Below are 27,763 nucleotides of genomic sequence, written 5' to 3'. Positions count from 1 at the left end.
GGTAAAAAAAGATAAGAGGAAGGTGGCGATTGCTCAGTTGGGAGAAGCTGATCCGGAACCTCTGGGTACTGGTTCAGGGGAACAGAGCGCACTGGAGAGAACCATCCTCACAGAGCGCGATGATTTTCCCCTGGAACAGTCCCAGGATGACACGCTCAAACATGCCTTTGATCAGGTTCGCTCTATCGACGGCCAGCTTCTCCACACAGACCAACCGCTCACCTATCCGTATTTTACAATCATAAAAGATAAGTTGTATCGGGTAACCCAAGATGCCCAATCAAAGCAGGATACAACTCAGTTGTTGGTACCTAAAAGCCGTCGGGAAATGCTTTTCCAGACGGCTCATTCTAATCCAATGGCAGGGCATTTAGGACAAACAGCGACACTTAACCGTCTCATGGCCCGTTTCTTTTGGCCGGGCATTCACGAGAATGTACGCAAGTGGTGTGCGTCTTGTCGTGAATGTCAGTTGGTGAATCCACCGGCCAACCCAAAAGCACCATTGTGCCCTATTCCGTTGATGCAGGTCCCCTTCGAACGAATTGGTATGGACCTCATCGGGCCATTAGAACGGTCAGCACGGGGACATCGCTTTGCTTTAGTCCTGGTGGACTACGCAACGCGATATCCTGAAGCAGTTCCGCTTCGCAATATTTCCGCAAATAGTGTGGCGAGCGCTCTGTTTCAACTAATCTCCCGGGTGGGAATCCCGAAAGAGATTCTCACCGATCAAGGCACGGCGTTTATGTCACGAACGATACGCGAACTTTACGGATTATTGGGCATTAAATCGATCCGGACCAGTGTCTATCACCCACAAACAGACGGGCTGGTCGAACGATTTAACCGCACTTTGAAATCCATGATTCGAAAGTTCGTACAAGAAGACGGCAAAAATTGGGATCGGTGGTTAGAACCCCTCTTGTTCGCTGTACGGGAGGTCCCGCAAGCCTCCACGGGGTTTTCCCCCTTCGAGCTTCTCTATGGGCGTCAGCCCCGCGGGGTGTTAGATGTCCTTAGGGAGACTTGGGAGGACGGACCTTCAGCTAGTAAAAATGAAATTCAGTATGTCCTGGACCTGAGAACAAAACTCCACACTTTGGGGCGGCTGTCACGGGAGAATTTGTTACAGGCTCAGGACAAGCAAAGTCGGCTGTACAACAGGGGGGCTAGACTGCGTCAATTCACACCGGGAGAGAAAGTGCTTGTATTACTTCCTACCTCTAGCTCAAAATTACTCGCAAAGTGGCAAGGACCTTTTGAGGTTACACGGCGAATTGGAGATCTCAACTATGAGGTAATACGAACAGATAGGGGCGGGGCACATCAAATTTACCACCTCAACCTGCTTAAAAAATGGTCTGAGGTGGAATCAGTGATGCTGGCGATGGTGGTGAGCGGAGAGGAGGATCTCGGTCCAGAGGCGAATGTCAAAACGAAATCTCTCGCCCTGGCCGCTGGGGGAGACCACCTCTCACCATCCCAGCTCACTGATGTGCATAATTTACAAGCAGATTTTGCTGATGTGTTCTCGCCCCTGCCTGGTCGGACGGACCTCATTCAGCACCACGTTGAGACAGAGCCGGGCGTGGTGGTTCGCAGCCGGCCGTATCGACTGCCAGAGCACAAAAAGAAAGTTGTGCAAAGCGAATTAGAGTCGATGCTAGAGTTGGGAGTAATAGAAGAATCTAACAGTGACTGGGCGAGCCCGATAGTTTTAGTTCCTAAAACGGACGGCTCGATCCGGTTCTGTGTAGATTACAGGAAGGTGAATGCTGTGTCGAAGTTCGACGCTTATCCAATGCCAAGGGTGGACGAATTGCTTGATCGGCTGGGTACTGCTCGATTTTATTCGACATTGGACTTAACCAAGGGATATTGGCAGATCCCCTTATCTCCATTATCCAAAGAAAAAACAGCTTTCACCACGCCGTTTGGGTTACACCAATTTGTCACTCTTCCTTTCGGGTTGTTCGGGGCTCCGGCAACGTTTCAGCGTCTGATGGACAGGATTCTCCGACCGCACGCTGCATATGCCGCTGCCTACTTGGATGATATCATCATCTATAGTGGTGACTGGCAGCGTCATATGCAGCAGGTGCGGACTGTCCTGAAGACGCTGAGACGAGCTGGGCTCACGGCCAACCCGAAGAAGTGTGCAATTGGGCGGGTGGAAGTAAGATATCTGGGCTTCCACTTGGGTCATGGACAAGTGCGTCCCCAAATTGATAAGACAGCAGCGGTTGCGACTTGTCCGAGACCCAAGACCAAAAAGGAGGTTAGACAGTTCCTGGGGCTGGCGGGTTATTACAGAAGGTTTGTGCCTAATTATTCGGACCTCGCCAGCCCGCTGACTGATCTAACTAAAAAGGAGGTACCAGATACGGTCCAATGGACGGAGCAGTGTCAGCGGGCTTTTACCCAGATAAAGGCTGCTTTATGTGGCGGACCGCTCTTACATGCCCCTGACTTTTCTCTCCCTTTCATCCTACAGACCGACGCGTCGGACAGAGGGATGGGCGCGGTCCTGTCCCAGGAGGTGGAGGGTGAGGAGCGGCCGGTGCTGTACATCAGTCGGAAGCTCTCTAAGAGAGAGACGGTGTACAGCACCATAGAAAAGGAGTGTTTGGCCATCAGATGGGCCGTTCTCACCCTCCGCTACTACCTCTTGGGACGGGAGTTCACCCTCTGTTCGGACCACGCTCCCCTACAGTGGCTCCACCGCATGAAGGATACCAACGCGCGGATCACTCGTTGGTATCTCGCTTTACAGCCTTTTAAGTTCAAGGTGATCCACAGGCCGGGTGTACAGATGGTTGTGGCTGACTTCCTCTCCAGGAGGAGGGGGGGGGAGGCTGCAGGCCGGATGGCTCCCCGGCCTGAGTCGGGCGGTGGGGGTATGTGGCGAGGGGGGCGTGGTTTTGCGAAGTCTGTAGCAGGAGAGAAAGGAGGGGGCCGATCGGTGAGTAAGTAGGTCAAGTGCAAAATGATGAACACCTGTGTCTGATTGCAGTGATTGGCGTGGAGAGACCGGATATAAGCCAGCGTTCGGGAGGAGGGGAGAGAGAGAGTTGGACTGAAACCTCACGGAACGTTATTGCCTGTTTGGAGTGGAAGTTGTCTTTTGTTTTGTATTTTTGTGTGAGCTGTGCGTGGCACGGTGAATGCGCTACGTGCGCCCTTTTTGTTTATTTACTTTTGATTTATGTGCATATATGTACATATGTTTTTACTTTATTTTAGCATATATTTCATATATTGATATTTCATAAATGTATATATATTGCATTTGGGTGGGAAGGCAGACAGTAGAGAACTGCTAAACGCAGATGACTTCCATGATGCAGAATTGACTCTTCTGAGGCACTGTCAGATGCAAGACTTCCCTGATGTGTTTGCCGTATTCAGGATTGCAAAGACTCTCCTAACCAGCAGTCAACTGATAAAACTTGCACCTGAACATGACAAAGACTTCGACCTGATCAGAGTGGGTGGCAGACTCAGAATATGTGACAACCTGGGCAAAGACATTTTACATCCTGTTCATTTCATAATTCAGCACTATAATACCCAGCTACTTAATCTAGGACCTTGAAGGGTATATTCTGAGCTATGGCAAAAGTGAGGCAGTTTAGAAACATCAGCGCTATTGTCCTGAATGCCAAAAGTGGAGAGGCCGATCAGAAATTCCTTTTCAATTTTATTCAAACCCCCCTTTTACTCCACTGGGGAGGATTGTTCCGGCTCCTTTATTATCAAATTGTGTCGTTGTACAGAGAAAAGGTGGGATATCCTCTTTTAGTGCCACACCACTCGAGCAGTCCACTTCTTCTGGTCCATATGGATACTAATTTATACTTGATTTCTCTCCAATGCTTTATTTTATGTAGGGGAACAGCTACAAGCTTCTATCCGATCAAGGAAACAATTTCACAGGGGGAAGTTGTTGTTGGTAGAATTATTTACTCCGATGCAAACCCACCCTTAGAGATCAGCTTGCCAAAGAACAGATCAGGTTCCATTTGAATCCTCCCAGCGCACCTCACTTTGGTGAGTCCTAGGAAAGAGAAGTGAGATGTGAATGAAATCAGCCCTACGGACGACACTGGGTGCTCAGATTATCACTGAATAGGTATGGAGAAACATCTTAGTCGAGATTGATGGTCTCTTAAATTCAAAACCCTTGGGGTTATGTCTCTAATGATGTGGCAGATCCAGATCCAGATCCCATGATTCTGAATTCTTTGCTTATTGGGTGGACTGACTCCTCCCTACCTCAGATGGTCTATTCCTAGTCTGATCTACTCAGTTAGAAGAGGTGGAGACACAGACAGATACTCAGTGATTACTTATGGAAGCATTTCATGCAGGACTTCCTACCGACCTTACAGGCATTTCCATTACAGTTGGAACTGTAGTTCTTATCACTGATGAGCAATTGCAGAGAGTGCTCTGAGGAGTGGGCACTGTTTTTTTTTGTCTACCAGATTTGGGGGCGGCCCAAAGCCCATGTTCATTTTGTTTTCTTTTACTATAAGGGCTGTGCAGTTATTAGGTCGGTCATTGATTTGACTTGAGGAGGTGTGGTCTAATCAGTGATTGTGATTAGAGTGAAGCCGTTCCAAAATGGCGGCTGCCGCGTGAACGCTTGAATGCCTGATGTAGGCGCCTGACTATTTTATTAATAACTGCTGCTAAATTATCGAGACACCGCCAGCCACTTGCTTGAGTGATTGAGCAAACCTTTATTTTTATTATTTGAAGATTTGGCTGCAATATAGCAGTATTAAGGACGCTATCTCAAGTTTGGTTTTGTTGTGCGTCATGGCGGAGATCTCGCTTCAATCCATTTGGGATGCGTTGCACCAAGTGAAAGAGCAAGTAACAACTGAAGTAAAAACCCATCTGGACATTCAAATTGGGTCTGTTCAGGCAGGCCTAATGGACATTCAACAGTCATTGAGCTTTCTTACTGGACAAATCAATGAGTTGCAGCAGCGTGTGAGCACAAATGAGGACACGATTGGTAATCTGGAGGAGCGAGTGTGTGCTCTGGTAAAGGACAATTCTTACCTGAAGGAGAAAATGGAGGATCTTGAGAACCGGAGTAGGAGATCCAATCTGCGCTTTATTAATATACCGGAGAGGAAAGAGGGGGGAGGCATGGTCGCTTTCATTGGAGAGCTGGTTGCCACGCTCTTCGGGAAGGAACATTTCCCCACGGCGCCTGTTGTGGAGAGGGCGCATCGCATACCAGCATTCGTCCGCTCGCCTAGGTCTGACGGACCTCCAAGACCTATCCTGGTAAAGTTCTTGAACTTCCAGGACAAGGTGAAGATCCTGAGACTGGCCCGGGAGAAGAGGAATCTGAAGATGGGAGAATCCACAATCTACATCTATCCGGATTTCAGTCCTGGTCTGGTGAAAAAACGAAGGGAGTTTGATCCGGTGAAAAAAAAGCTCCGTGCCGCCGATATCAAATACTCCCTGCAGTATCCCAGCACGCTGAGGGTAATTGTGGAAGGGAAACCAAAACTTTTTCATTGTCCCAAGGAGGCTGAGAAGTTCTATCGTGACCATCCGGAGGGGACGTAAGTAACGTTAAACAAACGGTGAGCACGTACCAGCCGAGGACTGTTGTTAACTATAAAGTCTAAGCTTAGCCGGACTTTTTCTGTTTTCCTCTTCGTAAAGGACGATGTGTAGCTGGGTGAATTTCAGAATTTTTTTGTGTTTGCCGTAAAGTAACGTATGTAACACTGGTGCTGTAGCGAACTTTCGCAAAGAAGTTTTGGATGACGTTGTGTTTATGTTTGTGAGTTACTTGCGTCACATTAGTTTAGTTACAAAATTATTATTTTTTTATTTTATTTTTATATTTTCAAATTTTTTTTTTTTTTTTTTTTTTTCTCTTCTCCATTGTTTTAGTTTTAATTAAAATAATGCAGCAAAAAACATTAAATTAAATAATAAAATACTTATCAATAGTCAGTGCCTTATGGCATTCTATTTATTTTTATTTTTTTTATTTATCTTATTTCTACTTTATTGCCTGGGTTGTGTGAGAGTGTATGTAATTGTGCGTGTGTGTGTTTGTGAGTGAGAGTTTGTGTATGTGTCTCGTTAAATGTTCATGTTGCTGTGTGCTTGTTTTTGTTGTGTGTCTGGGGCCCTCATTCTGTGATGATCATACACCCTCTACTTTTAAGCATGTTTTTGAAATAATATCAGATGTATAATCCTGATAGTGATGATAGCTCCTCTGAAGCTGAGGATGATCTTTATACAAATGCACCAAACTTAGAAACAATGAATAATTCATCTGACCATATTGACTATAAATTACTAACATTCATGGATTCAATTGATCCAGACAGCAATATCCTTCTAAATTCAAAAAATGACTGTTTATATTATACTGATAGCACATATGACAAAACATTTACTTTAGATAAAAACATTTCTCTGATTCATTTTAATAGTAGGAGCTTACAATCCAATTTTGAAGCCATTCAAGACTATCTGAACCAGTTTAAGTCTCAATTTAACATCATAGCTATTTCAGAAACATGGTTGAATGATGAAAAAATAAATGAGTTTGCTATAAATGGTTACGAAATGTTTTACACAAACCGGATAAACAAGAGAGGAGGAGGTGTGGCTCTCTATATAGATAAATATATTCATTGTAGTATTGTGGACAGTATGTGTTTAGTGGTGGATGATCTATTTGAATGTGTGACTGTTGAATTGGTACTTCCAAAAAATAGAAATATTATTGTAAGCTGCATTTATAGGATGCCGGGATCTGACTTGACAACATTCAGGGAATGGATAGAAAAAATATTTACTAACAATAATAAAAAATATATTATATGTGGGGATTTTAATATTAACTTGTTAAATCCCCATAAACACAAAAGTACAGATGAGTTTCTTGATACCATGTTTTCATTGGGTTTGTACCCACTCATTACCAGACCCACCAGAATCACATCTCATAGTGCCACACTTATAGATAACATATTCTGTAATATTTTTGAAAATAACATAACAGGTGGTTTGTTAGTGAATGATGTCAGTGATCACTTACCAGTGTTCATGGTATACGATCTTAACTGTAAATTATCTAAAACTGTACAAAGTGATTATTACCGTAGAGTCATAAATGATCAATCAATTATAGAACTGAAAAATGAGTTGGCGAGCCAAAACTGGGAATTTATTTATCAATTGTCCGATGTAAATGCAGCATTCAACACATTTCTTGACATTTTTATTACACTCTATAATAAACACTGTCCGATCAAAAAATGTACAATAAGAAAACATATAAAAACTCCCTGGATAACAAAAGGGCTTGCGAACTCGTGTAAAAAGAAAAATTTTCTATATAGACAATTTATTAGGTATAGAACTAGTGAAACTGAACAAAAGTATAAAATATATAAAAATAAATTAACTAGCATATTGAGAGTAAGTAGAAGAGAATATTATACTGATTTATTGATAAATAAGAAATATGACATAAAAGCAATTTGGAAAGTTTTGAACACCGTTATTGGTCGTAGTTCCAACAGCTCATGTTATCCGGAGTACTTTGTGGAAAATGGCACAATTATACGAGACAAAACAATGATCGCGGATAGATTCAATCATTTTTTCGTCAACGTTGGACCTGAACTGGCACAAAAAATTCCATCTACCAATGAACAGATTAAGGGACTAATTGATATTAATTCTAATACCATGTTCCTCGCTCCAACCGATGAGAGGGAGGTTATGAAAGTAATTAGGGACTGCAAGAACAAAACATCCCAAGACATATATAACATCGAAATGAGGATTGTTCGTAAAGTTGCAGAAGACATTATAAATCCATTTACATATATTTGTAACTTATCCTTTCAACTCGGTCAATTTCCATCGCAAATGAAAACTGCTAAAGTTATACCAATTTTAAAGTCGGGGGACAAACACTGTTTTAATAACTATCGGCCTGTTTCCCTCCTGCCACAGTTCTCTAAAATTTTAGAAAAATTATATGATAAAAGACTCCGGAGCTTCATTGATAAACACCAATTACTATCTGATTGTCAATATGGGTTCAGGGAAAATAGATGTACTTCACATGCATTAATTGATCTACTGGAAGAAATCACAGATGGTATTGAAGGAAATAAATTTGTTTTGGGGATCTTTATAGATCTCCAAAAGGCCTTTGATACCATTGATCACCAGATTTTAATAAAAAAGATGGAGGACTATGGCATAAGGGGAATAGCAAAAAAATGGTTGGAGAGCTATCTATGTGAGAGGAGACAGATTGTTGAGATTGATCAATATAAATCAGGGTTTCAGGATATAACGTGTGGAGTACCGCAGGGGTCAATATTGGGACCTACACTATTCCTAATGTATATAAATGAATTATGTAAATTATCAACAAAAATGAAATTTATCCTTTTTGCTGATGATACCAATATTATCTGTGCTGATGATAACCTGGAGCAACTATTGGCCTCGGTAACTGTGGAACTGGTAAAGTTAAAAACCTGGTTTAATACTAACAAACTGTCATTGAATTTGAAAAAGACAAAAATCATGTTGTTTAGTAATCGTAAATATAATATACCTGTTAAAATTGTTATTGATGACACATTAATAGAAAAGGTTAAACAAAACACATTTTTGGGCGTTATAATAGATGAAAAGATCTCTTGGAAACCCCACATAAGTTACCTGAGGACAAAAGTGGCTAAATGTGTTGGAATGATGAAAAGATCATGTAATTTACTGAACACTAAAGCTCGACTTCTACTGTATCATTCATTTATTATGTCATATTTATATTATTGTGTTGAAATTTGGGGGAACTGTTACAAAACTCACTTACAGCCCTTGGTCACTCTGCAGAAAAAGGCTATTAGGATTGTCTCTGGTGTTCACTACAGACATCATTCCAATCTATTGTTTGTAGAGCTGGAAGTACTTAAACTGCAGGACGTGATTAACTTTAAAACTGCTCAAATCATGTTTAGGGCATCTCAAAACTGTCTGCCTCCTAATGTTCAAAATTTATTCCGTGATAGACATGCTCATCATAGTTACGCACTAAGAGGAAATAAAAATAAATATCTGCCCATATTTAGAACCACTCTAAAATCAATGTGTATCTCAGTGCGGGGAGTGAGGATTTGGAATGATTTGGTAGATGAATTAAAAACCTGTTCAAATATTATTCATTTCAAATATTTGTTTAAAAAAAATGTATTAAAGAAATATGTAGAGGACAGAGAGTGATGCCCTCAGCAGGAAGTCAGTGGTGAAAGGGTGTTGGGTCAGAGAGTGTGTGGGCCGGTGTCTCTTGTAAGTGTGTGTGTTGTGCGTTGCGTTGGTTTTGTCTAGCCTGTCTTATACCATTTATATAGTGACAATTGTTTTACTGTATGTATTGTATAGGAATAATGTTGTTCTTGAATTTTTCTGTTTTTATTTTGTTTTTGTATTGTATTTTGTGTTGAATGTGAGGGGGTTTGGAATCATACAAGCGTTTGCTTCGTCCACCTCCTTTTCAAACCATGCATTTGTATAAGTTGTTTGTTATGTTGCCTGTTATGTTGATTGTAAGAAAATTAGAATGCAGGTTTGAAATAAACATCATCAATCAAAAGTAGAGTGAAGTATCTCAAGTTTGGTAATAGTGGAGTTGAAAGCATGAGGTCCTGCATTCTTACATATGAAAGCAGCAAATTAAGACAGAATAATATCTCTTTCTGCAGCTCCTACACATTGTGAACTACAGGGAGAATATTTGTGATCTTGATTGACAGGTGTTGGTGCATAATTATTCATTTCTCGCTGATGCTTCGTGAAGATTCTTGAATGTGCATCATTAAAAACAGTGAGTGTCATTTGACATTTGTTAATTATATTATTATTATGTCATTATAATAAATTATAATCATTCACTGTTTAGCTTGTTAAACTGTTGCTAAGTTATATTTCATGTAATCTTACAGTGTGGTTTCTATATTACGTGAAATATTTTGTTAATTGTGGCAAGCCAAAGGTCCTTCATCTTCGCTGGTCCCGGGTCCAACTTGGTCCTCCAAACTTTGGTCTCCAACCTTCCTGACTCTGCCTTGGTCTTCTGCCCCCTGGCATCACCCTAGTCCACACCTCTCAAGGCTCTACCATGGATCTTCAGACCTCTGGCTCTGTAAGAGCACACTTTTTGGCCTGTTCAGGTGTGGCCTCCTCTGCCGGCTCCCAGATGGATTCTGCCTAATGGAGGACTGAAACCTACTTCCTGGACCCTCTTTAGTAAATGGATTACCGCGACTATTCTCTCTTCATTCACCTCCTTGCTTTACCATGCTAATGTGACAGTTTTGTTGATGAGGGGAAAGCTTGCAGCACTTTTACTAATTGCTGCTCTCGGCAGTGTGGGGAGCGCTGGGATGTTTGCTAACAGTGTACTGCTGCTCAGGTTTTTCGAACTTCTTTTGACTCCTAAGCAAAGAACAAAAAAGAATTTCACTGTGAGTTTATGGGGGCTTTTAAGCCCCCAAAGTAGCTACTCACCAATGGAAGATTACAAGAGAACAGTAAGTATGTTGTTATATTCTGAGCTATTCTGAGATGTGTTTGAAGCCTCTGTCTTTTGCTTGATATTAAAATGTGCTCCATTATGATTGCTGTTGATGATGAACTTAAAATGATGGCTAATGTGTGCCGTGCCTGATCACAGTCTAATTGACTTTGCCCCATTTTGTACAGTAAGAGGAGGAGAAAACACATGAAGAAACAAGCCGACTGATCTAGCCTCACTTATTTTTCTTTTCTCGCTTTCTAAAGCCCTATTCGGACAGGATTAACTTTACAAGGGTAGATGGAGTAATGTAATTTTACCACAGGACGTCTGTAATAATAATGGGCAATTTGCATGGGATAAGAGATCTCAGTAAAACCAGCAGAAGTGGAAGAGGAAACTCGATTTGCGCACCGTCATCACCCTCCTGTCGTCATGTGTGTATTATGTTGCTTCCTGATATTACGTGCCCAAACACATATAACCTATATTTATATATATATATATAAAACAGTTATGTCAAGTCGAAAGCTTTTTTGCCACAAAGCTTCAGTCAATGACTAGTCTTTCCTCACCCCAAACTTCAAACTTTAGCCACGAGACTGCTGCTCAATTCAGAGGCTGCATCCTTCGAAAGCTGCATTTGAAGGCTGATTCCGTAACTGTGGCGTGACGAAGGCTGTCCCAATTCGAAGGCTCTTTCAAATGCGGCCTCTAAATGCGTCCTTCGTTTCCTGTGAAATGAAGGATACAACAGATGGTTCCTTCGTGGCCTAGCCAAAATTTATTGCGCACCAGTGACAACGGGATTTGAGAGAAATTGCCGAATGACACTTTTAAACGTAAGAATTGGGTTTCAACTTACTCAAATATCTAATGATACAAATGTAAAAAAATCTGTAATAATATCTTACTAAGATGCGATTATATATAGTTTATACTATATAGCTATGTTTATATCTTTATTATATACATAAATGGACCATGCTGAACATATTTAGAGAGTTTGTGAACCCTGTTTTGTTTTCAGACAGGGTTCATAAAAAAAGTCTAGTACAAACTTTCCAAAATGTTTCAAAAAACATAAAAAAAGTCTAAACGTTACTGTCACTCATCAACGGTAGCTGTCACAGTTGATAGGCGACAAGTACAATCCTCCGTATGCTAGACCGTCCCATTTAACAACACAGTCCGACCTTCGCGGCCTTCGAAGACGTGGCCTTTGCATTGGGACACAGCTTCCTTTTCCATTCATCTGGCAACACATTACAACGTGATTGGCTTCCCAAGACATTGGACGCCACAGAAGGGAATTTCCATCAAAGACACAAACAACAAAAGCAAGTAACGTCTCCGAACTGGTGCATTGATATAAAATTTCAATAGCCTCACCTAAGAAAAGATAGAAGGGTTAAATTTATGATTTATGGTTCATTCAGGTTAGGTCTTATAAATTGCATTGCTAATAACTTGGGATTTCATTATTTCACTCTCTTAAAATTCATTCTTTCCTCACTTTCTTCCTTTTTGCAACTCGTTTGAATGTGTATGTGCGAGTGTTTATACGTTAGATATTAGTTTATGCGTTAGAATAGTCAAAGTCTTGTTTGTATTTAAAGAGAAGTGTCTTGTGTTATTTGCTTACGAATTTAATGTCTTAAACTGCTGATCTTGTTACCATACCAATAAATAGTGTTTTCACTATAGTTTGGGTATTAAAATCTGCTGCAGAGTTGATAGTTACAGCCTGTTCAATTGTGCATGTAATAGTTTCACCATTGTCACGGTATCTGTACTTTGGACATTTGGAAACAAAGCTTGCGTATTTCCCATTGTAATCATGTTGTAATCAGTTCTGCTGAAATCAAGTGGTGCTCACAGCAGTGCCAAATGTGTGGAGCTTGACACAGTTAGGTTTAGGGGTAAAGTTAAGGTCTGGCTAAACCTTCAAACTCCACTCATTAGGTCCAAATAGGGGAAACTAGATGTCAAGATCTCATGTTGGAATTCCCAGTGTAAAGATACTTGTCTATTTAATGAAATCAACCCAGTCAGTCTTGTCACAATGAAAGCAAACTGCTTTTGAAATCTGAATGTTTGATGATGCAAATGTACAGTTCCGACCCAAAAACAGAGTTTGAATAGAATCTAGTGGAGGCAGGGGAAGGGTAGCTTTGAACCAAGCAATGAAAGCATCCTAATGTACTTCCTAATGTGAACCTGCTGGCCTGTCTCTGCCGGTCAGAAACTGATGTAGAATATGAGGTCATTTTAATGTGGATATGGAAAGACTGTTCATAACAATGATGATTTGAGAGAAAGATTTGTTTATTTCATCATGCCATATGCAATGATTACTGGATTACTAGATTACTGGAAATAAAAAAATACTGAAAGAAAAATAATGGCTGCTGTAAATTCAGCTTTTTCATCACAAGAATCAATACATTTTAAGATGTATTACAATAGAAAACAGTTATTTTAAATGGTAATACTAATAATATTTCAGATTACAGTTTTTACTGTATTTTTAATCAAATACATGCAGCCATGTTGAGCATAAGACATTTTTCAAAAACATTAACAAATCTTAATTATTCCAAACGTTTGACCTGTATGTGTATTTTACTGATCATACTAATACATAAACTGCAATAAAGAGGAGTAATCAAGTGAAGTTAATATACTGGGTCTATTTAATAAATGTTTAACAGCTCAGAAACCGCTGTTCTTCAGTAACCCTTGCTTCGGAACCACTGGGCTCTGGCAACAACATCATTGGAGTAATCAAGGTGTGCCGTTTTCACATCAATATTCTCATATTGAGCAGTGACTCTACTCACACCTTTGTTGTAGGCTGCTATTCCACCTGGAACAAACATTATACCATAACTGAGACATGAAACACTAACTTAACCAGAAGTTAGAGAATATATAGATGAATAGATTACATTCTATTTACATTTTTGAATACCTATAAAGAATTATTATTTTTTTGTAAGTTTTATAATAAAGGTTTTCAATTAATGCATCAAAGTAAATACATTTATCAATATTCATCTATGAAAAGCTATCAAAGCATAATATTTTGCACTTCTTTGGTGATATATGTCTGATGTATGTAGGCTAGTTTCTAAAATAAGTTGGATCTGTGGTTTCTCTGAGCTGAATTTTTTTTATCTTTAACATGATCACACATAAACATACTTTCAGCAGTTTATAGGAGATTCAATATGTAACCCATTCAAGACTGGATGGCACAATTTGCTATCTGCATTTATTCGTCTTTTTGTAATGCTATTTATCTTTATTTATCTCTTGAGTAAATATAGCCTACCTTTAAAGCATTGCTCTGGAGTCCACTGGGAAAACTTTGCTTTAATTTCTTTAATGAAGCCAATGAGAATCTCAGTAGCTTGTGTGATATGCTGCTCACTGTCCCATTCACCTACTGGCTTGTGGTGGCCTTTGTCAACCTGGAAGAAGAAAAAGGTAATTGGTTGCATGGGTGATTAGTAAACTTTAATTTAAACACTTATGTTCAGACTATGTTTAGACTAAAACTTTAGTTTGAACCTTGTTTTATGCAAACTCTTACATGAACCTCATAAAGTCTATCTATGAATTATTTTCAAATAGATTAGATCTAAACCTGCATGAGGCCAAAGCCATTGCCTGTAGAATCCAATCCATTCTTCAGTAAATTTCCAGCTCTAGTTTCTCTGGATATGATCCCCGCGATCACAGCCGGATCCATCTTCTTTGCTCTGCCAACTTTAGTGATTATACTCTTGTATTTCTCCATCCGGGTCAGATCATGCTCAGCCAGCTTTTTAGAGGCTTCAACCCCTAGTTTAAATTATTGTTAATATATATTCCATATATTGGTAATAAAAAAATAAAAAAATCACATGTGAGTTGGATGCAGTCATGAATTCTCACCCTTTACGGTTAATTTATCCTGTTTTGCTGTCACCTCTGATGCACCGGTGGTGTCTATCTTCATGACGTCTCCATAAATGCATGCTAGAAACAACATGGAAAATATGTCATGAAGCTCTTTCAATCATTAAGTAAATATGCACACAAGCACTAACCCTAACCCTATGCACACAATCACAAAAAGTTCCTCATAATTCAGACAATATCAGATAAAAACACGCAGTACCTGATATTTTATAACTTACCCATGACTTAGAACTGCTGTGTGAGATCAAATCACTGAGTTTGATGAGTCCTGTCACTAAATCAGACCGCTGCAGGACGTGATTATATACGATCACAGAGGGTGTGGTCTCTCTTTTTTTTTTTTTTTAAGAAAAAAGAAATGTGTGGAGAAATGTAAGGTTACAAAATTTGCAACTGTGAATGTTGCAAAATTTTGAATCCTTTTTATATTATTAGTACACCGAAGCAAAGTGACCCAGACAGCAACATAGTGTCTACCCATATCAGGGCCACATCTGGTACATGTGGATTCAACGGGTACCAGATGTGGGCTGGATCTGGCCAACACTATGTTGTTGTCTAGGGAATCATAAGTTTGCAGATTTATCAGGTGGACATTTCATACACCTCAAAAGGTTTAGCTACTTTTGATGCACCAACTTGATGACAAGTGAATCCCTAACTTTGCTATTAGGCATGAGAAGAAAATGAAGAGAAATAAAAGGTTGTGGTAAAAAAGTATTTTTATCTGGAAATGTTGGCACTCGTACCAGTGTAAAAGCATGCCAAATTTCAACTTCCTTGATCAAATGCTTGTACAATTTGTTTAGTTATGGGCCCCAATAGAAATGTATCAAATTTGGCAGCCGTCTTCTAGCACTTAATACAAAGCCAGATTAAGTAATTTTTATTGATTTATTTGGTAACACTTTACAATAAGGTCTCATTTGTTAACATTAATGTATTAACTGACGTGAACTAACAATGAGCAGTAAATTTGTTACAGTATTTATTAATCTTTATTAATGTTAGTTAATAAAAATACAGTCCTTCATGTTAGTTCACAGTGCATTAACTAATGTTAACAAATACAACTTTTGATTTTAATAATGTAATAGTAAATGTTGAAATTAAAATGAACTAAGATTAATAGGCTAAATGCTGTAGAATTATTGTTAATTCTTAGTTCATGTTAACTAAAGTAGTTAACTAATGTAAGGGAAACAGGTCAATTTGGCTCAAACAGAATTATTAATTAATTAATTTGTTTATTAATTAATTAATAAGGCTATGTGTTGAGATGAAGACATTGACAAACACTGGAGAAACAAGGAAGAAGCAGACACATACAGAACAAATGTACTCGGTTACTATCGTAACCTCGGTTCCATGAGAGTTAGGGAACGAGTATTGCGTAGTGGGAAAATCCTTTTCCTCGAAAATTCTGAAGTCTAAAATGTAAAACGCATTTGCAGCTGCACAGCTAGCACAGCGAGTGTCTGGCTCACTCATTGGCTGTGCTGCGGCCTGATAATATATATATGTATATATGTCCATACACCCATATCCAACCTAATATACCAATAAGACCGGACACCCTCGGGTCTTTATGTATAAGGGATATCATAACCGGCCAGAGGCGGGTTTTATAATAAAAAATGAATGGTGTGCTTATGAACATTGACATGACATGTGGATAAGACCAGACACCTGTCGAGTCTAAATCATACAGAAAGGACCTTCGCCTGCAGGGAAGGTACCTCCATGTTATAGAATTTCACAAATGTGGAAGGCGAGGACCAGCCGGCCGCCGCACAAATGTCCTGAATAGGAAACCCAGAGGACCAAGCCCAAGGCGAGGCCATGCCTCTAGTCGAATGGGCTCTAGTACCAATAGGGCAAACCTGACCCACTGAGCTATATGCCAGAGATATAGCATCTACTATCCATCTGGATAGCCTTTGCTTCGTGACTGGAGATCCCTTGGATCGGCCACCGGAGCAGACAAAGAGCTGTTCTGATTGTCTAAAAGACACAGAACGCTCCAGATAGATTTTCAGTGCTCTAACGGGACAGAGCAAATTAGCCTCCCCATCCTCTGCGGAAGGGGAAAGAGATAATTATACTATTAAACAAATAATGATCTTTGAAAACAGCATCATATGACCCCTTTAATTAAACATCAGGTAAAAGTGAATGGCCTATACGGGACAAACAACACCTAATAAAATGCAGTCTGCCGTCACAGTGACGCTGCAGCAATCAGGATTGGAATAGTTGCACACGTGCTTCAGACACATTCATGATGAGGCTTTCAACATAGCGTAAAAAGTCAGACGTCTCGTTCCCTTCTCAGATGTTTTGTGCTTCACAGAGAAGAAAGGCTGTTCATTAAATTTGTTACATGAAAGACACATGATCAAATGAATAAATGAGTTTTATTTCATTCCCAAAAATACAGAAAAACTGAATACAGAACAGTGAACAGTGGTTCACTTGGTTAAAAGATTATAACTGCTGTTCTTCAGTAACCCTTGCGTTTGAACCACTGGGCTCGGGCCACAACATCATTGGCGTAATCATCTCCTGTGGTGCCCACGTCCATGCGCTCGTATGTACGGACGTTCTTCACACCTGCGTTGTAGGCTGATATTCCCCCTGGAACAGACATTATAAATTACACATGAAACACTCACTTCAAATCAAACTAGGCGATCACATACTATTTACATTTATACTCTGCAAAGTTAACATTTACTTCTAAAACCTTTGTGAAATCTTCTAAATGTACATTTTACAGTTAAATTCAACAATCCAATTAATCCATAAATCCAAAAATAAAAATCTTAAAAACAGGAAAGAGCAAGACCTTGTGTACTTATCTACTAATTGTAAGTTAATCAAAGTTTTAATAGAGTTAATTTATGGATAATCTGAGATACGAGTGTATCCTAACCCGACCTTTAAAGCATTGCTCTTGGGTCCACAGGGGGAACTTTGCTTTAATTTCTTTAATGGAGCTAATGAGTATCTCAGTTCCTTGTGTGACATGTTCCTCACTGTTCCATGCACCTACTAGCTTGTGGTAGCGTTTGTCAACCTGAAAAAAAAAAAAAAAAAACATCAGTAATAAAGAGAATAACAACTAAATATGTTACAGATTAATAAATTGGGTCAACATGTGGCAAATTAAGGAAGCACTGCAGGGGAACTGTTGCTTTGAAAAGGGAAGTTGGGAAAATCAAGTTTACACTTTTTATGTAACACAAGTCTTCGGATTGACTCATTAGGTGGAGACATGGCCTGACAAACTGTGTACATGCTTTGATATGTTGAATTCATGCGGTTAATGACATTGTGTTATTTCCCAGTCCCTCCAAACTATCCAAACATTTTCTCATGAACTGTCTACAAAAAGATCAAAGAATGCTCATTATTTTTAGGTTCCTTAATGCAAAACAATATACAACATTAATGCTTTTTTAAAACTTTGCATGTATTGTCTCTGATTATTTTCTGATTTAGTTTAAACACGGTAAAAGTCATCTTATGTGCACTTGAGTATATCCCTCATACTAAGATCTCCCTGTCCTGGAGTTATTGTTTTCAAATAAACTAGATCTATTCCTCTAACCAACCTGCATGAGACCAAAGCCATTGCCATGGTCGCCCCACCCATCCTTCAGAGCGGCTCCGGCTCTGGACTCTCTAGATATGATCCCCGCGATCACAGCCGGGTCCATCTGCTTTGCTCTGCCAACTTTAGTGATTATACTCTTGTATTTCTCCATGCGGGCCAGATCATGCTCAGCCAGCTTTTTGGAGGCTTCAACACCTTTGAGAAGAATAAATCATTGTTAATATAAAATGCAATAAGGTGCATATATTGGCAAAGTTTGGTTACTTGACACAGTTAGTCAGTCATACCCTTTACGGTTAATTTATCCTGTTTTGCTGTCACGTCTGAAGCACCGGTGGTGTCTATTTTCATGATGTCTCCATAAATACATGCTAGAGAAAACATGGCAAGTATCGTCTGAAAGCCTTTAAAAAGTAAATAAATAATTGATTTACAAACAGAAAATTTATGTAATTTGCCTGCTAGGCTACTATTAGTATCACATTAAGCGAGGTATTATTTAGCATAACATATTATTTGTCTTACCCATGATGACTCGAAAATGTTGTGAAAAAAGCAAAACAAAACAATCAAGACCGCTGATCTGTGTGAACTTGTGATCGTAGTTGAACTGATTTCTCTTTCTGTTTTCGCAGTTCTTCTGTGAAGGTGGGGCAAAACAAGTGCTGACATTGTGGAATTCCCTTTTGTTTAGTCACCAGAGATGGGTTGAAGATTAAATAAGGTTTCATTTGTTACCCCTTTAGTTAATATGAAGTACAATACATCTACATAATTTATTAGCTTATCTTATCTTAATTATAGCATATCAGCTAATCTTAGCTAATGAAAGTTTAGCAAAAAAATAGATAAAAAAAAAATATTAGCAAAAGTTGTTATAATTCCCTGTGAACTAATATGAACACAAACATTTTTATTTAGTAAAAGGCTAATAAATGCTGCAATTACTCATTGTTGGTTCACATTATAATGCATTAACCAAACATTTATGGAATAGAATAGGTTAGCCTACAATCAATACACTTTTCGCATTGCATAAGACCTGCGTAAATTCCGACACAATGCGAAAACAATATCATTATTTTCATGCTCTCCATTGAAAAGACAATGCAAAGTAAAATGCAGAGATTAAAAAGCTTTTCCAAACACATTGGCTGTAAGATACATTCAGTGTTGTCAACCTCGGGAGATCTAATATTTTATATGTTGTACTGTATTACTCTCTATTCTGACTGAGATGCATTTTATAAAAAAAAAAAAAATGTGCAGCTCAAACAAGCTTTTTTTCCTCTGCTACCAACCCTGACTACAGTAGACAAACAAGAGAAAAAAGTGTACTGCGCCTTTAAGGACAGTCCCACTGATCGCAGCCAGTCTATGAAAACCAGGAAGCAAAACAAAAAACACTGGAAGTAGCAGGACAGAAATAAAAATGCAGATGCGATAGTATTGACTTTAGACTATATATCGCATTATTAAATACACATATATTAACACAATGTTTGTTAATACTCAGATGTGGATGTATGTTTTAATTTTACACGTTTCGGACTCGGAGCAAGCTGTGTTTGCAAAAGACAGCAAAAAGTTCAACATTTTGTATCTACTTGCTGATGATTTGAGACCAACTTTAGGCTGCTACTCTGATCCAGTGGTCAAATCACCAAACATCGACCAGCTTGCATCTGTGAGCACGGTGTTTCATAACGCCTATGCGCAGGTATGTTGAAATATTGGTCATGAAAAACAAAAAGATGCATGATACTATATAAAGCTTTATTAGTAGTGTACATTTAGTTACAGGTGTACATTGTTATTATGTTCTTTTAAAGCAAGCAGTTTGTGGACCTAGTAGGGTGTCTTTCCTAACAAGTCGAAGACCAGACACCACAAAGCTGTATGATTTCAACTCATACTGGAGAGTTCATGCAGGGAACTACACTACACTCCCTCAATACTTCAAGTCTAATGGATACACCACTTTATCAGTGGGAAAAGTCTTCCATCCTGGTAACTAGACCACATGGTGTACTGTATGCATGATGTCAAAATGCACAAAATCCTAAAAAAGTAGATTTTGATATGCCAAATTTTGTTCTTTTTCGTTTTGGCATTTCTTTTTGATGAGAGTTGCCCTGTGACCCTTTCATGTGTTAACTGTCTGGTTTGATGTTTATCTAATATTGTTTCTCTTTTACTTGCTCGTCCTCGTCCTCAAGGCATTGCCTCCAACCACTCGGATGATTACCCGTACAGCTGGTCTGTACCGCCGTATCATCCACCCTCTTTTAAATATGAAAAGAGGAAGGTTAGTGTGTGAGGTAGTGTGGATATGTGTACACACTTCCTCAATGTCTGTGCTTTCAAACCCATGCTGTCCTGCTGTACACACCCACTCACACACATACATAAACATATATATATATATATTAGGGGTGTAACAATATATCGTGTCAAAATATATTGCAATAAAAAAATGCAACAATATGTGTCATGGATAGTGACAATATGTATTGTGTATAGTTACTGTGTGTGAAAAATTCAAATGTACAGAGTTTTAGTGTCAATACTACATTAAACTACTATATATAATGTTGAATATAATATATAATATATATATATCCCATATCTCTCTCTCTTTTATACAATTCTGACACCTGCTGGTTAATCTGTCACATAATCCTTTGAGAGTTTCTTGTGCTTCTATGGTCTGTGTGCAAATTAAGGTAGTATCAGATACAAGTACAACAAGTAAATAAAATAATTAATGTAATAAAAAATAAATGGTAAAGAAATTATTCGATGCTATTAGACATTATACTTAAAGGGTTAGTTCACCAAAAAAGTAATATTCTGTCATCATTTAAATCATGGTTAGGGTTAGGGTTAGGGAAATTCAAACCTGAATTTCCTTCTTCTGTTGAACATAAAATAAGATATTCTGAAGAATGTTTGTAAGCAGACAGTTGATGGCACCCACTGACTTCCATTTTGGGTGAAATATCCCTTTAAGTTAAAGCATGGATCACCTTCAATGTAAAATATATTATATAGAATAATTAGCCACATTTAAATATAAATAACATTTAATATGGTTAAAAAATGTGAATACTTAATTTCTAAATGTAAAGTTCATGAGAGCATGATTCAACTTGTTAGCTTGATAAGAAAAGGACAAAAATTAAGTAGTATTTAGTGAGTTACAAATAGGTATTCTTGTAATGTGTATTTCCTATGGACTCGGGTAATGTGTATTTTTATTCCACCACAGAATAAAACAATTAAAAGGGCAATTGATTTTTTTTTTTTTTTTAATCTCACAATTCTGACTTTCTTTTCTCCACAGTATCTCACTATAGAAACAATTTAGTGAGATAAACTCAGAATTGTGAGAAATAAATACAGAAATTGCAAGTTTATATCTGGAAATTCTCACTTGTTTCCACCTCGCATATCTCACAATTCTGACCTTTTTTAAATAAACTCAGAACTGTGAGATAAAAAGTCGCAATTACCAATGACCAGTATCTTATATTCATCTGTTAGGTTTGCAAAGATAAAGATGGCACACTGCACAGTAATTTACTGTGTCCCGTGGATGTGTCCGAGATGCCTTTAGGAACCCTTCCTGACATGGAGAATACAGCAGAGGCCGTACGACTCCTGGACTCTGTGAAGGACTCCCAGAATCCATTCTTCCTGGCTGTTGGTTTCTATAAGCCTCATATTCCTTTCAGAATCCCACGGGTGTGTGTTTGTTTTTAGAGAAGCATATGACATACTGTATGAGCAGCTGTTAAATCTGGGAAATATTGCATTTTTATAGGAGTACCTAAAGCTCTATCCTATTGAGAATATGACTCTGGCTCCAGACCCAGATGTTCCTAAGAAACTTCCTGATGTGGCCTACAACCCCTGGACTGACATTCGCAAGAGGGAAGATGTTCAGGCGTTAAATCTGAGCTTTCCTTATGGCCCCATTCCTAAAGACTTTCAGGTACCATGCAGAAAAACAACAGTCACACTTAGATATTTTGTACTAGTATATCATTGGTTTGTTATGGCTAATTTGATCTGTTTTTTTCCTCCTCATCTTGTAGCTGCAGATCCGGCAGCACTACTTTGCCTCGGTGTCATATGTGGATGCTCAGGTGGGAATAATTCTGCAAGCCCTTGATGATTTCGGCCTCGCCAAGAACACTATAGTTGTGTTTAGCTCCGATCACGGTTTGTTGAAGAATCAATTCAGCCTGTTGTTAGATTGTACATCCGGTAACACTTTACAATAAGGTTCATTAGTTAACATCAGTTAATGTATTAACTAACAATGAGCAATACATTTGCTACAGTATTTATTAATCTTTGTTAATGTTAGTTAATAAAAATACAGCTGTTCATTGTTTGTTCATGCTAGTTCACAGTGCATTAACTAATGTTAACAATACAACCTTTGGTTTTAATAATGTATTAGTAAATGTTGAAATTAATATTAACTAAGATTAATAAATGCTGAAGAAGTATTGTTCATGTTAACTAAGGTAGTTAACTAATGAACCTTATTGTAAAGTGTTACCGTACATCCATTAGATGGCAGTATTGATGCGTTTGGTTTATATTAATGCTGAGATTTTCAGTCTGATCTGTTGGCTTCCATATTATTCTGAATTCACATCCTGGCAAGTTCTTTTCAGAAATGATGCTGTCACGTTTTTGTTTCATTTAGCATAAATTGGCTAAACGTCATATGGCTGACGTTTTTTTATTATTTCTTGTCATAATGCAAACATTCATGCAGTGCATTAAGTGGCTCTTATACAAGGTTGTGCAAGTGCATAATTCTGAATATAATAGGCTCACTTTTAATGCATTTTTTTTTTTTTTATTGAATTGGCCCACAATGCTGGATTGAAATGACAGCAAGATAATATTTTTTCAAAGAAATTCAACATTGGCAACATGAAGCAGGTTTGATTTAGTATCAATGAGATACTATTATAGTTTTTATTGGATTTTATGTTTATATTTCCATTTCAGTTAAAGTTTTAGCAATTAAACTATATAAAAATGACAAATGTTGCCTTGGCAACTAGCTGAGATAAAATACGTTAAAGTTATTTAAAATTTTATTTAAGTTAACGTTTATTTTATTTCAAGCTACAAAATGTTTCAATAAAAATAATAGTATCCCTGACATGAACAAAACAGATAACCTCTTAAAAAGATCTATACTACTACTACTACTACTAATAATAATAATAATAATGTCTAATGTAATATTTTAAGAACATTTTATACTATTACATTTTTCAATAACAATATTACATTAATTATAATAAGCAGCTGCAACATTTATATATAAATGCATGGCAACAATTTACTAATTGGTTAACAATAGTTAATTCATTGACTTACATGAACTAACAATTAGTAAATATATTTTTACAGCATTTATTAACCTTTGTTAATGTTGGTTAATACAAATGTTCATGTTCATGTTAGTTCACAGTGCATTAATGTTAACAGATTCAAATTTTGCTATTAAAAATGTATCAATAAGTGTTGTGATTAACATTGATGCTGTAGAAGTGCAGTTTATTCTTAGCTCATGTTAACTAAAGTTGTTAACAAATGAAAGTCTTACCAAATACTATAAATTAAACACATATTGCACATTATTGATGCTATTTCAATATCTAATGTTTCTGGAAATACCCCATATGTTGTATAAGCTAATGAGTCAAATTTGACTCCTTTTTAATTCTAGTTTCTGCATTCATTCGTTATGCCACAATTATGTAATACCTTAAATGAGAGAAACTGCCCTCAAAGAGCGTTTGAACTGCTCGCTCTGTGTGACTGGGAGCAGTTTTCTCACGGTTAACTCTCTCTCTCTCTCTCAGGTTGGTCATTAGGAGAACACGGCGAGTGGGCCAAATACAGCAACTTTGATGTGGCCACCCGAGTGCCATTGATCGTGTACAAGCCAGGTGTGACCCCACCTCTCTCTCGGCCCGGGGAGAAGACGTTCCCCTTCGTCGACGTGTTTCAGGGCACACGGGAGCAGTTTGGCAAAGGTAATGTTACTCAAAGCAGCTGTCATCACGCAAAAGACCGCAAGGGTCCTTCACAAGAATCCGAGACTCCAACCGAAGTCACTCAAGCGTGTGATATCAACTTACTGGAAACGATGTTATGGCTAAAGTATCGGCCCATTTAGAGCTTTGATTCTTATTTTTGCTTTTGTGCAGTGCAAAGGTTTTACCGAGAGCGCTCGCATCTGGTGGTGTTTCTCGCTTTCAGCTCTCAAGTGCACATTTGTGGCAATCTTTAGAAAACACTGAGCATAAGCAGCTGGAGTAATGACTGTAATGATAATGCCACAGCATAGAGAAGCTAATAAGTCCTGAGAGTTATTGCTCTCACTGTGGGCTCTGGATTGTTGCCGCTTGTTGCTCTAATAAACTGTGCTATATTCAGTAACCGTATCAGTAAATGTCATGGAAATTTCTGAGCTGGGGCCAGAATAGTGGCTGAATTCAGTGTGAGGATTTCATGCATTTATTTATATTTTATGGTTTGTTATGGCAACACTCGGGTTTCATAAGTAAAAACAACAACGACAACATTAATTTACTCCATACAGAAATGTTTTAGCAGTAATGTGTACAGTTTAAAGACAGACATGTTATGAGCCCTTTGGCTGTTTAATGTGGACTGTACTCAGACCGTCACCGCGATTTCAGCTTCATTTTTATAATTCTGTGTTAATTGCACAATTAGAAGAGTCACTGTTAGAAACCAGAATCAAGGCAAAGCAAATGTCTCTATTCATTAAAGAATCCTGAAAAAAAACATGACTGTTTCCACAAACTTATCTCACTTGCACAAAAACAGATACAGTATTCTGCAATTATTAAATGTTAAATAACACAAATACACTTTATGTATTTAATCTCACTTTATTACTCAATATCTTTGCTGCTGACCTTCGATGATCCAATTCAACCATACGGATAAGCAAAAATAACTTTAGATATACATCACATTTGTGTTTTAGTTTTTGTTATTATTGCTGAAGTGTTGAACTTTCTTCTCCTGCGTCCTATTCTTTTCCTTCTTCCTCTCATTTCCTTCAGCCTGAGGTTTATTCATTTCACTTTTGCTGTGAAAAAGCCTTTACATTTGCCAAAAATAGAATTTTTATTATTAAAAAACAAACAAGAAAGCCCAGCCCAGGTGAGAAAAAGTAACACAAATGTAATGTATCACTACTTTCCATAAAAAGTAACTAAGACAATTAGTTATTTTTTTAGGGAGTAACACAATATTGTAACGCATTACTTTTAAAAGTAACTTTCCCCAACAGTACACTGAAGTCTGGCTGCTAAAAATCCAGCTTTGCCATCACAGGAATAAGTTACATTTTAAAATGTATTAAAATAGAATAACAGTTAGTTTAAATTGCTACAAAATTTCACAATATTATTGTTTTTACTTTTTAAAGTTAGTGTATATAATCATCCAATATTGCATTTTATGCTTATAATCAATGCTTATAAGTCATTGATTTCATACAGTTTTATTTTATACCATAATTTCAGATTGAATTATATATATATATATATATATATATATATGTGTGTATATATATATGTGTGTGTATATATATATGTGTGTGTGTATATATAAGGAATCAAAACTGTCTACACTGAATATGATGCTAACCATTTTGTTTTTACACTTAAAAAAAAAGAAAGATTTTTCGAAGTTGTAAATAAAGATTATTGGAGTATGTTTTAGGCTACAAGAAAAACTATTTCAGTGCTTCTACTTCCGAATTTCACATTTAATTCAATGTGTTACTTGCCTCTTCTTTATAATTAATTGTGAAATTTGAGTAAAAATGGTTTGTTCTCATAATCATTACAGAATAATGCTATGCATCTGAATCTCACAGTGAGAATTTCCATCATAGTTTGCCTTTTTGTCCTTCTTTGCACCTCTCAGGTCAAGGAGTTGAGAGCGTGGTGGAGCTGGTGGATGTTTTCCCCACCCTGTCGAACCTGGCCGGACTGCGTCCCCTGCACCGCTGTCCCGCGTCATCCTTTAAGATGGAGCTGTGCACCGAGGGCTTTAGCCTTGACGATCTCATCCGCATCCCAGAAAGACGCCCCCGCAGAGAAGCCTACTCATTCAGCCAGTTCCCTCGGCCCTCCGACTCCATCCAGGAGAACTCTGACCTTCCCGACCTCGCCGACATCCGCGTCATGGGCTACTCCATCCGCTCCACTGACTACCGCTACACGTTATGGGTGGGCTTTGACCCGCTCCACTGTCGGCCCAACATGACGGACATCCACGCGGGAGAGATGTACCTCCTGGCTGAAGACCCGGGAGAGGACAATAACGTGTTTGACGAGTTCGACCACGCCACTGTATTGCACAAGCTTGGCATGCTGCCGTCATGGACAGAGAGTTTAAAGCATCACATAATGTTTCTCAGCAGCGGGTTGAAATCAAAAGGGATTATGTGATTCTAGTTTCACAATAAAGGGAATGTTTATGTTACAAAACCTGTCAAGAACACGTCTGGACATGCTTCATCAAAAACTGAAAGGCAGAAAATAAAGCCTGTTTTAGGGCAAGGAATATTTTTTTTTTGCTTTCTGACATATTGCCACCAATTATCATGATCATAATTCTCATTCTCATTACTGTAATGTGAAAATATAATTTATTTAAAAAATGGGAAAGTATTTGTGCATCATGGTAGAATTTGTTATATTGCCTTTATTCTGATTTTAAAAAAAATGTACTGCTGTATTTTGTACTAAAATACACTAATTTTACAAGAATAAAATAAAAAGGAATAACATCGAAAAATACTTTAATATTGTTTTCCATATATTTTAAAATCAGAATATATTAAAGACAGCATAACTAATTTATTTTGATTTCAATAAAACCTTTTTTTTTTTTTTTTTTTTTTTTTACTACATTACAGTAATACGAATTTTATGAGAATCATAAAAAATTAAAATGAGGAATTAGGGCTAAAATGTGGCACAAGGCAAAAAATAGCAATGGACTTGAAATATTCTCATGTTTTTGTGAGGTTCAGCCAAATGTTACATAATCAAGAAATGAATCTCGAACAGCATTATAGTATCTGTTTTGCACTCACAGTTGGATTCTTCCTATTTTAAGCATTAAGATTCCTTTAAAAGAGCTTTCAAAAGAATTTTTCTATTTTTATTTGATCTGATTTTGCTGATTTTTTTGGTTGATTTATTTAATAAGTAATTATGTACTTCATAATGTTGTAATGTAATACAATTCCACAACACTTTCCTTAAAAGAATAAAAGGGAATATTCACTCGTCTCTTGTTAAGTATATTTAAGGTAATATCGTGATAAATATGAGTCCATTGACTTAATTTCCTCGTTCCCTTCAGAACGTGATGCATGGAAATGATGTAACAACATCAAAGTGAGAAATGAGTTTAATTTAAGTCTCTGAGAAATAGAAAGCTCTGCTCAGACAACACTGCTTCAGCAATTTATCAGGTCACTAAGT

General features: G+C 37.9%; 3 protein-coding genes across 6 annotated transcripts in view; 1 reads left to right on the top strand and 2 right to left on the bottom strand.

The window, feature by feature from the left end:
• The window catches only part of LOC307171454 (lysozyme g-like), a 34,002-nt gene extending 19,106 nt beyond the window's left edge, over window positions 1–14,896 (bottom strand). Inside the window, exons 1-5 of one of the 2 annotated variants that reach the window (XM_079893063.1) lie at window positions 14,785–14,896; window positions 14,540–14,623; window positions 14,250–14,446; window positions 13,935–14,073; window positions 12,911–13,466 (exon numbers count right to left, since the gene is read on the bottom strand). In XM_079893063.1, coding sequence (XP_079749189.1) covers window positions 13,330–13,466; window positions 13,935–14,073; window positions 14,250–14,446; window positions 14,540–14,623; window positions 14,785–14,788 — 561 coding nt within the window. In that variant the 5' untranslated portion in view covers window positions 14,789–14,896 and the 3' untranslated portion in view covers window positions 12,911–13,329. Of the gene's footprint in view, window positions 1–12,910; window positions 13,467–13,934; window positions 14,074–14,249; window positions 14,447–14,539; window positions 14,624–14,784 lie in introns of those variants that run through there. The other variant, XM_079893065.1, reaches the window with a different exon arrangement.
• A 2,069-nt stretch (window positions 14,897–16,965) lies between these two features.
• On the bottom strand, window positions 16,966–18,816 carry LOC307171453 (lysozyme g-like). 2 transcript variants are annotated; one of them, XM_079893061.1, is made up of 5 exons: window positions 18,711–18,816; window positions 18,473–18,556; window positions 18,184–18,380; window positions 17,507–17,645; window positions 16,966–17,203 (listed from the first exon to the last, which is right to left on the bottom strand). In XM_079893061.1, the coding sequence occupies exons 1-5, from the start codon at window positions 18,712–18,714 to the stop codon at window positions 17,070–17,072; spliced, it is 558 nt and encodes a 185-aa protein (XP_079749187.1). In that variant the 5' UTR covers window positions 18,715–18,816; the 3' UTR covers window positions 16,966–17,069. The 2 variants fall into 2 exon arrangements, with proteins under 2 accessions (XP_079749187.1, XP_079749186.1); XM_079893060.1 differs by having other exon boundaries at window positions 16,972–17,203; window positions 18,473–18,589; window positions 18,711–18,815.
• Window positions 18,817–19,559: 743 nt separating this feature from the next.
• ids (iduronate 2-sulfatase) lies at window positions 19,560–27,562 on the top strand. 2 transcript variants are annotated; one of them, XM_079893414.1, is made up of 8 exons: window positions 19,560–19,905; window positions 20,018–20,195; window positions 20,405–20,493; window positions 21,795–21,932; window positions 22,012–22,182; window positions 22,286–22,412; window positions 24,086–24,259; window positions 26,193–27,562. In XM_079893414.1, exons 1-8 carry the CDS (start codon window positions 19,684–19,686, stop codon window positions 26,717–26,719), a joined length of 1,626 nt encoding a protein of 541 aa, XP_079749540.1. In that variant the 5' UTR covers window positions 19,560–19,683; the 3' UTR covers window positions 26,720–27,562. The 2 variants fall into 2 exon arrangements, with proteins under 2 accessions (XP_079749540.1, XP_079749539.1); XM_079893413.1 differs by having other exon boundaries at window positions 21,732–21,932.
• Window positions 27,563–27,763: the final 201 nt, after the last annotated feature.

This window comes from Squalius cephalus (assembly GCF_949319135.1).
Source record: "Squalius cephalus genome assembly, chromosome: 14".
Classification (NCBI taxonomy): Eukaryota; Metazoa; Chordata; class Actinopteri; order Cypriniformes; family Leuciscidae; genus Squalius; species Squalius cephalus.
This window is presented reverse-complemented; position numbering and strand designations above follow the sequence as displayed.

Bases quoted from the DNA above. Each gene is read 5' to 3' on its own strand.
- LOC307171453 (XM_079893060.1), bottom strand. The intron at 18,381-18,472 runs GTATGACTGACT...TTCTTCTCAAAG, and splicing joins GGATAAATTAACCGTAAAGG to GTGTTGAAGCCTCCAAAAAG. The intron at 17,646-18,183 runs GTTGGTTAGAGG...TTTTTTTTTCAG, and splicing joins ATGGCTTTGGTCTCATGCAG to GTTGACAAACGCTACCACAA.
- ids (XM_079893413.1), top strand. From the start codon at position 19,684: ATGTTTGTTAATACTCAGATGTGGATGTATGTTTTAATTTTACACGTT. The intron at 19,906-20,017 runs GTATGTTGAAAT...GTTCTTTTAAAG, and splicing joins TTCATAACGCCTATGCGCAG to CAAGCAGTTTGTGGACCTAG. The intron at 22,183-22,285 runs GTACCATGCAGA...CTCATCTTGTAG, and splicing joins CCATTCCTAAAGACTTTCAG to CTGCAGATCCGGCAGCACTA.